We start from the raw sequence: 13,756 nt of genomic DNA, 5'->3' as shown, positions 1-13,756 counted from the left end.
TTGGGCTCAGGTCATGATCCCAGGGTCCTGGGATTGAGTCCCGCATTGGGCTCTCTGCTCAGCGAGGAGCCTGCTTCTCCCTCTTCCTCTGCCTGCTACTCTGCTTACTTGTGCTCTCTCTCTCTCATTATGAATAAAATCTTAAAAAAAAAAATTAAAAAAATTAACTCAAGGTGGATCAAAGACCTAGATAGAGCTATTTGAGGTCACATTATGTAGTGGAAAAGAGCATGGAATTTGGATAAAAACAGACTGGGTTTTAAATTATCGTTCTACTCTGATTTGCTTTTTTATCTTGGAGAAGTAGTCAGTCTCCTGGGCCTCTATTCTCTTTTCTGCAAAATGGAGCTAATAGTATATTGTTCCTGCCTCACAAGGTGTTTTAAAGCATCTGTACATAGTAAGGTCTCAGTAGGATCCTGGTCTCAATTGAATCTAAGTCCCATCTTCCTCAGCCACACGGGAGCAATATCCTTCAGCTCTGAAGGGTACAGAAGTAGAAATACAATGCTTGCCCCCAGAGATTTACAGATCTGCTAGGGAGCTTGCATCTCTGTATTTGAAGCAATAGCAAACTATATGTTTTAGGGGTTGAAACTTTATTTACTTTTGAATTTGGGCCTGGAAGGCTGAGGAAGTTTTGGATGGCTGGAAAGGAAGATGCAGAGGGTGTGTCAGACGAACAGTTCGAGCAAAATGATATAGACAGGCGTGAGAGTGGGGTGTGGTCTAGGCGACTTCACAGAGGGTTTGTGTGGGGAATAATTAAGTAATGAGATGGATTAGAAGGATGGGTTTGCATCAAGCCAGGCAGTTTTGGACTTGACAGGAAGTGTGGGAGCTATTAAAGATTCTCAAACAAGAGGCCAGTATGATCAAAGTCAGGGAGAATTTGAGAATGAAAAGTCCAGTGGCCAGGAGCAGTTTGGTGAAGGGACATGCTGGAATTAAGCAGACCAGCCAGGAGGCTTCTGCAGTCATGTGGCTTAATAGTGATCTGGCCTTGGTGTCTGCCTGAGTATGGTACCTGAAGTTTGGGGTGGGCTGAATAATGGTTACCTTGGACCACATAATGGCTATTTCAGTGTGTGAAAACCTTCTTTTCAAGTCTGGCTCAGTTGTCTCTTAGATGTCCCCTAACCCAAGTTTCTGTAAGTGGATATATGATTAGACGTAGGGGCAGGATTTGGCATAGGCCCAGTCATTAGTTTACAGGACTTTGTTCTTAGGATTTATTTTTTAAAATCAAGAACTTAGTTTTGTTTTATTTATTTTTTTAAAGATTTTTATTTATTTGCTAGAGAGTGTGTGTGAGAGAGAGAGAGAGAGTGCACGAGCAGTGGGGAGGGCAGAGGCAGAGGGAGAAGCAGACTCCCCCCTGAGCAGGAGCCCGATGCGGGACTTGATCCCAGGACCCTGGGATCATGACCTGAGCTGAAGGCAGATACTTAACCGACTGAGCCACCCAGGCGTCCAAGAACTTGGTTTTATTTTTTAATTTAATTTAATTTTTTAAAAAAGATTTTATTCATTTGAGAGAGAGAAAAAAAAAACCATGAGCAGGGGAAGAGGTAGAGGGAGAAGCAGACTCCCTGCTGAGCTGGGAGTCCAAAGTGGGGCTCGATCCCAGGACCCAGAAATCATGACCTGAGCCGAAGGCAGATGCTTAACCAACTGAGCCACCCAGGCGCTCAAGAACTTGGTTTTAAAGCAGGATCTTGAAAATGAATTAAAATAACTTTCTGTAACCACTCTGTATTGATTTAATGATGTTTGGTGAAGGTTGTTTATTCTTTATTCCCCCTGTCTAATAACTTAAAGTTAGCTCTGTGGACAGCAGGATTGAGCATAGGAGTTCATGAATTCATTTCAGAGCCCAAAATATAGTGGTTGTAGGAGTAATAATGGTAGTCCTAGTTAACATTTATTGAGTATTTTGACATACCAGGTATCTTGATAAGTGTTTTGTCCACGTTATCTCACCAAACTCTTGCCCCTATTATACAGGTAGGGAAAGTACAGCTCAAGGAGGCTGGGTAACTTGCCCATGATCAACAGCATGTACAAGCAGAATGAGGATTCTAATCTGGTGCCTTCCATTCCCCCAGAGCTAGCCTGAGAGCATAACCTCTGTGCTGTCCTGTCCTGTCTGTATTACTATAATCCCAGGCCATGTTGCCTGTCATATTTATCCCTGTCATCACATGAGTTGAGAGGCTCATATGGCCACACCAGCCCATTGTAAAGTATTTTTTTCTGTATATCACTTATACCAAAATCAGGTAAATCTGGAGTTGAGTTTGGAGCTCTGGGTATCCAGTAAATTCGTTGGTGGCTAATGAAGATCTGCTCTTTCCTAGCACTCTGCTTTAGGTGCTGTGGCTTGTATTTAAGAATTTCTGTCCACTTGAGATATATCCATGGGGGAATATAAGATGGCATGTAATGTACATCATGTTGTATATATAACCTACATGGTGAATGCTGAATTGTGTAGTCAGTGAGTATGGTGGGTTAGAGATGGGTCACTGTGAGCTCTTGTCTTCAAAGATCTGTGAGGAACTGAAACTGGGCTTGCTGGCTCACTGGGGCAAGCCAAATTTCATGCTATCTGTAAACACCCTATTTCCAGAACGTTGATCTCCAGACTCTGTGGAAATGTTTATTCTCACTAGTCCCCATCCCAATCCAAAGGTACTTCATTGCCTTGGCTTCGACTCCTGTATGTCGAGTAGCTCCCAAGCCTCATCTTTATGACAGTGGTAGAATGTGGGGATGTGTTTGATTCTCACATCCACCACCATGGGTTTTCTTCTTGTTTCCTAAGCTGCTGTTCTGAAGAAATTTTAAAAAAACACCCTGAAGCAGGTACAAATACCATGATCCTTTGACACTGGGCTTATCTAGTTCATGCCAAATCAAGAGCTGGGAGATAGTGATCTATACTTATCGGTGATTTGCTGTTTTTTACCATTTACATTTCTGGGACTATAGGTAATTTGCCCAAGGTCACATAGTGGTAAATTTCAGAGCCAGGACTCAGTCCAGATCTTCTCACTCCAGCAGTGCTATGTTCACTGCATTATGCAACCTGTAGTTATGTAACATCATTCAAAACAGTGTGCTGCCTCTCCTAAAATTAAGAATATTGTGTTAATGCAGGCTCCTTCATTGTGAAGTGAATGAAATAAACGTGAGCCTCTTTTTCTCTACCTATTCCTAGGAGAAGAACTGTAGTCATGAAGTAACAGTGGTCCTATTTTCTAGAACTTTCTATGAAGCAAAATCTCTTGGTGAGTAAATCTTTCTCCTATAGTTCTTTTTTTGTTAAGCTTGCCACCCGTTCCTTACATCTTTCCCTTTGCAATGCTCAGCTTTCCTACTTTTTCCGTTATGAGCCCAGGGTAAAATGGAAAATCATACAGTCCATTAGTGGATGCAAGAAGTCTGTGGGCTGTGATTCATCTTAAAGCCAACTTGATATATAATTTTATTCATTCATTTATTCATTTATTTTGGTGATGCAAATTTTCAACCCAGAAGAGGGAGCAGAGAAACTGAATTTCTCTTCTCATTCTGATCTATGTATGTTGTTTCTCTTTTTCAGATGAATTTCCTGAAATAAACCGAGCCTCAATTCGACAGGATCACAAGGGACGGTACTATGAAGACTTTTATAAGTATGTTTGCGTGCTTTGCTGTGCCATTTTTTTTTTTTTTGAGATTTTATTTATTTGAGATAACATGAGCGGGGGCAGGGGGCAGAGGGAAAGGGATAAGCAGGCTCCCCACTGAGCAGGGACCCTGATGTGGGGCTTGATCCCAGGATCCCAGGATCATGACCCGAGCGAAAGACAGATGCTTAACCAACTGAGCCACCCAGGCACCGTCTATGCCTTTTTTGTTTATTCGTTTGTTTGGTTGTTTCTTTCCTAACTTAAAAAAAAGTTAACCTTTTCATTTTGGAATAATAATTCTTACAGAATTAAGAAGAGTTTACAGAGAAGTTGTAAAGATAGCCCAGAGAGAAAGTTCCCAAATACCCTTTACGCAGTTTCCCCTGTTAACATTTTGTAACCAAGGTACATTTGTCAAAACTGTGAGATTAGCCCTGGTATATTACTATTAACTAAATTTCAGATGGTTTTCAGATTTCATCAGTTTTTCTATTTTATGTTCCAGGATCCAATCCAGGATACCACATTGCAGTTAGACTTTCCAAACTTTAATACTGTGAAAAATTTCAAACTCCCAGAAAAGAAGAATAAATAATATAATGAATTCACATACCCAACACCTAGATTTAAATTATTATTATGCCATATTTGCTTCATCTGTTTTGTTTGTTTCTTTGTTTTGCTCCATTTGTTTTTTTTTGGCTAGATTTTATTTTATTTTATTTTATTTTTTTTTAAAGATTTTATTCATTTATTTGACAGAGAGAGACACAGAGAGAGAGGGAACACAAGCAGGGGGAGTGGGGGAGGGAGAAGCAGGCCTCCCGCTGAGCAGGGAGCCTGATGTGGGACTCGATCCCAGGACCCTGGGACCATGACCTGAGCCGAAGGCAGACGCTTAACGACTGAGCCACCCAGGCGCCCAGCTAGATTTTATTTTAGAGTAAATTATAGATATTGGGACATTTTTGTTCTTCTGTATATCTAAAAAGAAGGGCATTTTCTTTTTTTTTTTATAATTTTTTATTGTTACGTTAATCACCATACATTACATCATTAGTTTTGGATGTGGTGTTCCATGATTCATTGTTTGTGCATAACACCCAGTGCTCCACGCAGAACGTGCCCTCTTTAATACCCATCACCAGGCTAACCCATCCCCCCACCCCCCTCCCCTCTAGAACCCTCAGTTTGTTTTTCAGGGTCCATCGTCTCTCATGGTTGGTCTCCCCCTCCGATTTCCCCCTTTCTATTCTTCCCCTCCTGCCATCTTCTTCTTTTTTTTTTCTTAACATATATTGCATTATTTGTTTCAGAGGTGCAGATCTGTGATTCAGCAGTCTTGCACAATTCACAGCATTTGCCATAGCACATACCCTCCCCAATGTCTATCACCCAGCCACCCCATCCCTCCCACCCCCCACCACTCCAGCAACCCTCAGTTTGTTTCCTGAGATTAAGAATTCCTCATATCAGTGAGGTCATATGATACATGTCTTTCTCTGATTGACTAAAAATAAGGGCATTTTCACATATAACCACAGTATCATGGTCACATTGAACAGAGTTAATTCTCTAATATCCAATATCTAGTACGTATTCAGATTTCAGTAATTGTCTCTGAAATAACTTATGTTTGATTTGCTTGTTAAGTCTAAATCTAAAGCAGTTTCACCCTTCCTTTTTGCCCCTAAACATTTGATGTGTTGAAGAATCTGGCTTATACTGTGCTTCCCCAACTTTCATGTGTATATGAATCACCGCTGGGGATCATGCTGATTCTAGTAAGTTCAGGAGTCCTGGGGTGGGTCTGAGGTTCTGCTTGTCTAGCTAGCTCCTTTGCTTGCATAGGTTGGTCTTTGTATCCCATTTTGAGTAGGAAGGCTGTAGAAGATCCCTTCTGGATTTGTCTTATTGCATCCTTATGGTGGTGTTTATTTATTTTCTGTAAACCAGAGGCTCCAACTGGGGCAATTCTGCTGCTACTTACCAAGGACATTTGGCATTGTCTAGAGATTTTTTTTTTTTTAATTGTCAAAATGGTGTGGGGGAGGTAGGATGGGGAGGTTATACAACTGATACCTACTGCACAGAGGCCAGGGATGCTGCTAAGCATCCTACAGTGTGCGTAGGACAGCCTGCACCACAAAATTACTTAGCCCAAGATACCAGTTGTGCTGAGGTTGAGAAGCCCTCTCTAAAGACTTGATTGGATTTAGGTTGGACCTTTTTAGTAAGACTTATCTCATTGCTGATGCCCTGTACTTCTCATTGCATCAGCACAGGATGTAGATCAGTCCAGTTGTCCAGACAGTGCCACTGAATAAGGGGACACTTTGTGAGATGATAGAAGCATAGCAGATGCAGTTGGATGGGGTTGCTCAATGGCCTGGAGCTGAACACCCTTGATCTTTTAAATTCTCAGATCCTTGGAGAAGTTTATCACGTGACTATTGGCACTTCAGGTGGAGGATAGACTAGATCTCAAGGCTTTAGAAAGCCTTTTGCTTTGTAGGTTTTAGATGGATTGTTTTATTCTTGCCTGAGGTACCAATATATTTTTTTAAAGATTTTATTTATTTATCTGACAGAGAGAGAGAGCACAAGCAGAGGGAGCCGCAGGCAGAGGGAGAGGGAGAAGCAGGCCCCCCGCTAAGCAGAGAGCCCGACTCCGGGCCAATCCCAGGACCCCGGGATCATGACCTGAGCCGAAGGCAGACGCTTAACCAACTGAGCCACCCAGGCGCCCCCCAAGATTTTATGTTTAAATAAAAAGCAACTCCTTTGATACGAAGCACATTTCCTCATCTTACTATACTTGTTAAAGCCCTTAGAGACTGCTTCTCTCAAACATACTGCTCTGTTATTGGTTCATTCTTGCTGCCTCAGACTATTTCCTTCTGTAACTAAGAGGAAGAACCCTTTGCTAGTTTCCCTTACTACCTCAGACTGGGAAATTAGTGTCTCTGTTTTGCAGAAACAGTTTACTATGTGGGTTTGGTTTTTGTCTGGGATGACCAGTCTTCTCCCCTACCCCCAGCCTGGAGCCTTAAACATATTTCTTTGTAGCTAGTTCCTTCCCAAGTCCCAAGCCAGCACCAAATGCCAATTTGTAGAGTATTTTTTCCCACCTTCTCAACTTTGTCATAGCATTCCTAAAGAACAAATCTTTTATAACTGTATATATATATTTTAAATTGTGATTGTGGATAAGCCCCCAAAATTGACAGAAGTTATGGAAACTTTTTAGGCAGTTCTTTGGGCAACCTTTTAAAATTTTACAAAAATTTTTTAATTATGAGAAAGTTGAAGGAGGAATATAATGAATATCTGTATACTTTTCACCAAATTTACTAATTATTAACATTTAATAGACACATGATTATACTTCATTATCTATCTCCTAAGAACAAGGACATTGTAAAAGAATGTCAGATTTTGCCAATTGTTCTGATATTCCTTCTTGAGATGTTTTTCCTGATCCAGATTTCATTATAGAATCATGTATTGTTTTTAGCTCGGATAATTTTCTGTTTGTTTTTACAATATGTTATTGTGAAAATTTTCAAACACAGAGACAAGTTGAATGAATTGTATAGTGAACACTCGTATACCTACCACCTGGGTTCCATAATTAACATTTTGCTGTACTGTTGACCCTTGAACAACATGGGTTTGAACTATATGCATGGGTCCACCTATATGTGGATTTTTTCGATAGATACAATACAGTACTGTAAAGGTATTTTCCTTTTTTTTTTTAAGATTTATTTATTTATTAGAGAGATAGAGCACTCGTGCATGCCAGCAGGTGGAATGACAGAAGGAGAGGGAGGGAGAGAGGGAAAGAATCTCAAGCAGACTCCCTGCTGAGCACAGAACTGGACTCAGGGCTCTATCCCACAACCCTGAGATCATGACCTGAGCCGAAATTAAGAGTCAGACACTCAACTGATTGAGCCACCCAAGACCCCCTCCTTATGATTTTCTTAATAACACTTTCTTTTGTCTAGCTTATTTTACTGTAAGAATATAGTATAAAGTACCTATAACATACAAAATACGTTAATTGACTATTTATGTTATCAGTAAGGCTTCTGGTTAACAGTAGGCTGTTTGTTAGTAGTCAAGTTTTTGGGGAGTCAAAACTTAAATGCAGATTTTTGGTTGCACAGGGCAGGGGCGTCAGTGCCTCTAACCCCCATGTTGTTCAAGGGTCAACTCTTATTTCCTTTACCACTTATCAGATTACCTTTTTATATCATTTAAGAAATAATGCATCTAATAAAAAATTATTTAAAAAACTAATGATGTATGGTGATTAACATAACGATAAAAATTATTAAAAAAAAGAAATAATGCATCTTTGTAGAAATTTTGAAGAATCTACAGAAGAGCATAAGATAGAAAATAAGAGTGGCTCTGCTCTCCCAACTGAGATGGTAATAAGATGATAATAGTTACTATTTGTATTCTGGACTTACTGTGTATAGGACACTCACTATTCTAAGCACTTTAGTATCTTGATTTCATTTAAATATCATAGCATTCGTTGTGATGGTTATTGTTATCCCATATTAAATAGAAACTTGGACACAGAGTTTAAGTAACTTATCCAAAGTCCATGGAAGATTAAGTGATGGAGTATGCACTTGACTCAGAAAGTCTGGTTCAGAGTCTATGCTTTTGACCACTGTATTCTTCAACCGCATACTGATCATACTTTAAATTATTGGTTGATCTTCTTTTGGGTCCTCTATCCCTGTGGGAATTTCATGAAAGTAATGGGCCATTTCTTACCCCAACAAAACCATTTATCCTTTCATGCTGTTAAATTCTTCATACCTCTTCAGTGGATTCCTGGAATCTTTTTATTTTACATTTTTTTTTAAGATTTTATTTTTAAGTAATCTCTACATGCAGTGTGGCGCTTGAACTCACGACCCTTAGATCAAGAGTTGCATGCTCTTCCGATTGAGCCAGCAGGCTCCCCTGATTCCTGGAACCTGAGAACCTCTTTTGGCTTAAGAATATATGAAGTTATTTCTACATAACGAATATGAATGAGTATGTATTCATTTGAGTATAATTATGGACATATTAAAACAGATCGTAGAAAGCATGAATGAGTTACAAATGTAGATTTACCTATGTATAGGACTATATCATTAATATATTAAAAATTTCCTCACATCATTAAAAAGTCAACCCCAACATTTTTTAGATCAAAAGCTTTGGTTGTGTTTTTCTTAAAAATAATACAGGGGGCACCTGGGTGGCTCAGTCTTTAAGTGTCTGCCTTTGGCTCGGGTCATGATCCCAGACTTCTGGGATTGAGCCCCGCATCGGGCTCCCTGCTCCACAGGGAGTCTGCTTCTCCCTCTCCCACTCCCCCTGCTTGTGTTCCTTCTCTTGGTGTGTCTCTCTCTGTCAAATAAATAAAATCTTCAAAAAAAAATAATACAGATTTATTTTAGGAAAATCACAAAATACAGTTAAGTACAGGGTAATACAATAAAAAACACCCTTAGTTCCACTCCCCAGATGCAGTCATCATCACTTGGGTGCATCGAACCCTATTCTCTGTTTCTAGAGACCAAAAGTAGTTTTCACAGAGATATGGTCAGACTCCCATGCTTTTTTTACATGATGTTTTAAACCAGCATTTTCCACTTACTCCATCACAAATGGCGCTCCCTATCAAATACTCTGTTTCCATAGCATCATTTTTATTGCTATGCAGATATTTCATTTGTTTGCTAACTATTATTGAACACTGAAGTGATTTTCAACTTTTCACTATTGTCAAAAGTTCTACCAGTGAATGGTCTTACAGTCTTTAAGCACTACCTTAGTTATAACCTTAGCATAACCTTATAACCTTCGGTATAACCTTAAAACTTAGCATAACCTTAAGCATAAACTTAGGATAAGTTCCCAGAAGTGGAGTTATTGGGTCAAAGATATTCTAGATCTGTTAAGGCTTTTCATTTGTGTAGCCAAATTGCCTTGCAAAACCATTGAAGTAAAAAAAATCCCATTTTCCCAGTAGTCATGTTATTTCTCTGTCCTTGCCAACACTGAATACTATCTTCTTTCTTTTTTTTGACTTGTTCCCAGTTAGAGTGGAAGAAAAGTTATCTCACTGAGTCTTAATAGTCATTTCTTTTATTACCAAGAGTGAATGTTTTCTTATGCTTATTGGCCTTTGTATTTCCTCTTTTGTGAATTGTATATTCATCTTCTTAGCTAATTTTTTCATCTTTTTTGTTTTTTGTCTTATCCCGGGTCTGACTTTGCAATCCAAAGGGAAGTACTTTTAATACTGTGGTATGTTTCTCTGGATCTTTTTCTGTTTGGCCCATTTTATTAAGATTTATTTTTTTTATTTTTTAAGTAATCTCTACACCTAATGTGGGACTTAAACCTACAACCCTGAGATCAAGAGTTGCATGCACCACCGACTGAGCCAGCCAGGTGCCCTTGTTTAGCCCCTTTAAATTGAATGATTTTCTTAGCTTGCTTTGTTTTTAATAAAATCAAATATACTTGGATGAGAATAGCATTGTGAACCTTCATATACCCATTACTCATATTAAACGGTTATCAAAGAGGATCATGTCATTTTTAATAGCTATATAATATTTTGTTGTCTAAAATTTTATAATTTATTATTTTTCTTAAGATTTTATTTATTTATTTGAGAGAGAGAGAATGAGAGATAGAGAGCATGAGAGGGAAGAGGGTCAGAGGGAGAAGCAGACTCCCCACTGAGCAGGGAGCCCAATGTGGGACTCGATCCCGGGACTCCAGGATCATGACCTGAGCTGAAGGCAGTCGCTTAACCAACTGAGCCACCCAGGCACCCTAAAATTTTATCATAATTTAATTCTTTATTGTTAGATATTTAATCTTTTTCTAATTTTTTAAAAAAGATTCATTTCTTAGAGAACAAGCAGGAGGGGTAGAGGGAGAGAGAATCTCAAGCAGACTCTGTGCTGAGCACACGGCCCAATGTGGGGCTCGATCTCTTGACCCTGAGATCACGACCTGAGCCGAGACCAGGAGTTGGACGCTTAATCGACTGCGCCACCCAGGCGCCCCAGTCTTTTTCTAATTTTTTAAATTGATCTCTGTCTGCTGTAATAGACAGATATATAGTTATGCGTTCCTAAATCTTTCTTGCTTTTTTTTTAAGACTTTAATTTTTTTAGAGCAGTTTTGGGTTCCTAGCAAAATTGAGAGAAGGTACAGGGATTTCCCATACACCCTCTCTACCAACACCTTCATAATGCCCTTCTCATCATTATCAACATCCTTTACCAGAGTGATGCCTTCGTTACAACTAATGAACCTATACAGATACACCGTAATCACTGAAAATCCATAGTTTATCTTAGGACTCGCTCTTGGTATTTTACACTCTGTGGGCTTGGACAAATATTTATGACATGTCTCCATCATTATAGTATCTTACAGAGTATTTTCACTGCCCTGAAAATCCTCAGTGTTCTACTTACTCATCCCTTTCCCCAAACCCTTAACCCCTGGCAACCACTGATCTTTTTAGAGTCCGTATAGTTTTCCCTTTTCCAGAAAGTCATGTAGTTGGAACCATATAGTATGTAACCTTTTCAGGTTGGCTTCTTTAGCTTAGTAATATGCATTTAAAGTTCCTTCATGTCTTGTCATGGCTCAATAGCTCGTTTCTTTTTTGCACTCAATAGTATTCTGTTGTCTGGATATACAGTTTTGTTTATCCATTCATCTGCTGAAGGACATCTTGGTTGCTTTCAAGTTTTGGCAATTATAAATAAGGCTTTTATAAACATCCATGTGTAGTTTTTGGTGTGGACCTAAGTTTTCAACTCCTTTGGGCGCATACCAAGGAGTATGATTGCTAGATCATATGATAGCAGTATGTTTAGTATTGTAAGAAACCACCAAACTGTCTTCCAAAGTGGCTGCATTATTTTGCATTCCCACCAGCAATGAATGAAAGTTTCTATTGCTTCACATCCTCACCAACATTTGGTGTTGTCAGTGTTCTGGGTTTCGACCATTCTAATAGATATATAGTGGTCCCTTATTGTTGTTTTAATTTGCATGTCCCCATATGATGTGATGTGGAGCATCTTTTCATATGCTTATTTGTCATGTGTGTATCTTCTTTGATGAGGTGTCTGTTTAGGTGTTCTGCCCATTTTTAAATTGGATTGTTTGTTTTCTTATTGTTGAGTTTTAAGGGTTCTTTGTGTATTTTGGTTGACAGTCCTTTATCAAATGTGTCTTTTGCCAACATTTTCTTCTAGTCTGTGGCTTGTCTTCTCATTCTCTTGACATTGTCTTTTCCAGAGCAGAAGTTTTTAAATTTTAATAAGGTCTAGCTTATCAATTTTTTTCTTTCATGGATGTGGCTTTGGTGTTGAATCTAAAAAGTTATCATCCTATCCAGGGTCATCTAGGTTTTGTGCTATGTTATTTTTTAGGAGTTTTATAGTTTTTCATTTTATATTTAGGTCTATGATCTTTTGAGTTGTTTTTTTTTTAAATATTTTATTTATTTATTTGACAGAGAGAGAGACACAGTGAGAGAGGGAACACAAGCAGGGGGGGTGGGAGAAGGAGAAGCAGGCCTCTCGTGGAGCAGGGAGCCCAACGCAGAGCTGGATCCCAGGACCCCGGGATCATGACCCGAGCCGAAGGCAGACACCTAATGACTGAGCCACCCAGGCGCCCCTTGAGTTGGGTTTTAAAAATTTTTCTGCCAAAACCCAGAATCAAACCATATTTTTTAGTTAATTTTTATGAAGAGTGTAAAGTCTGTGTCTAGCTTCTTTTTTTTTTTTTTTTTGCCTGTGGATGTCCATTTGTTCCAGCACTGTTTGTTGAAAAGAATATCTTTGTTCCATTGTGTTATCTTTGCTTCTTTGTCAAAGATCTGTTGATATATTTTGGGGATTCTATTTCTGGGTCCTCTATTCTGTTCCATTAATCTATTTGTCTACACTTTCACCAATGCCACACTGCCTTGATTACTGTAGCTTCTTGAAGTTGGATGATGTTAGTCCTCCAACTTTGTTCTTCTCCTTCAATATTGGGTTGGCTATTCTGGATCCTGTGTGTTTCTTTTCTTTTCTTTTTAAGATTTATTTATTTATTTTAGAGAGAGGGAGAGAGCGGGGGTGGGGGTGGTAAGGGCACGGGAAGAGGGAGAGAGAGTCTTACACACACTCAGCGATGAGACTACCTGAGCTGAAACCAAGAGTCAGACACTTAACTGACTCTGCCACCCAGGCGCCCCCTGTGTGTGTGTGTGTTTCTTTCTTTCTTAAAAAGATTTTATTTATTTATTTGAGAGAGAGAGAGATATCGAAAGAACATGTGCAGGGGCGGGGAGAGGGAGAAGCAGCGCCCCCCACTGTGTATTTCTTTAGGATATGTTCCTAGCATTAACATTACTAGATTAGTGCAAATATTTTTTGTAATACATTCACATGGTTCAAAAACTGTAAGGTTCAGAAGGTCTACAGTAAACAGATTCCCACCCATCCCTTCTTTTTTTTTTTAAGATTTTATTTTTAAGGGGCACCTGGGTGGCTCAGTCCGTTAAGCCTCTGCCTTCAGCTCAGGTCATGATCTCAGGGTCCTGGGATTGAGCCCTTCATCAAGCTCCCTGCTGAGCAGGGGGCCTGCTTATTCCTCTCCCCTGCCCCTGCTCAAGCTCCCTTTCTCTGTCAAATAAATAAATAAGATTTTATTTATTTATTTGACAGAGACACAGCGAGAGAGGGAACACAAGCAGGGGGAGTGGGAGAGGGAGAAGCAGGCTTCCTGCTGAGCAGGATGCGGGATGCGGGGCTCGATCACAGAAGCCTGGGATCATGACCTGAGCCGAAGGCAGACGCTTAATGACTGAGCGAGCCACCCAGGCACTCCAATAAATAAAATCTTAAAAAAAATTTTTTTATTTTTAAGTAATCTCCACACCCAAAGTGGGGCTCCAATTTACAACCCTGAGCCAGCCAGGTGCCCCATTTTTATTTTTGTTTTTAAAGATTTATTTTTAAGTAATCTCT

At 39.5% G+C, this 13,756-nt stretch overlaps 1 protein-coding gene across 8 annotated transcripts in view; it reads left to right on the top strand.

Moving 5' to 3' along the window:
- The window catches only part of DEPDC5 (DEP domain containing 5, GATOR1 subcomplex subunit), a 121,971-nt gene that overhangs the window by 24,209 nt on the left and 84,006 nt on the right, over nucleotides 1-13,756 (top strand). For all 8 annotated transcript variants that reach the window (XR_015767028.1, XM_088019710.1, XM_088019711.1 and 5 more), the window contains exons 11-12: nucleotides 3,224-3,293; nucleotides 3,608-3,680. Coding sequence is in view for 7 of the 8 variants with exons in the window: in XM_088019710.1 (XP_087875836.1) it covers nucleotides 3,224-3,293; nucleotides 3,608-3,680 (143 nt within the window). In the remaining variant the exon portion in view is untranslated. The remainder of the gene's footprint in view (nucleotides 1-3,223; nucleotides 3,294-3,607; nucleotides 3,681-13,756) is intronic.

The sequence above is a fragment of the Eumetopias jubatus genome, unplaced genomic scaffold, assembly GCF_037043125.1.
Source record: "Eumetopias jubatus isolate StellerSeaLion01/CBP00866 unplaced genomic scaffold, mEumJub1_p1.0 scaffold_16, whole genome shotgun sequence".
Lineage (NCBI taxonomy): Eukaryota > Metazoa > Chordata > Mammalia > Carnivora > Otariidae > Eumetopias > Eumetopias jubatus.
The sequence above is the reverse complement of the archived record's forward strand: the minus strand, read 5'-3'. Positions and strand labels throughout refer to the sequence as shown.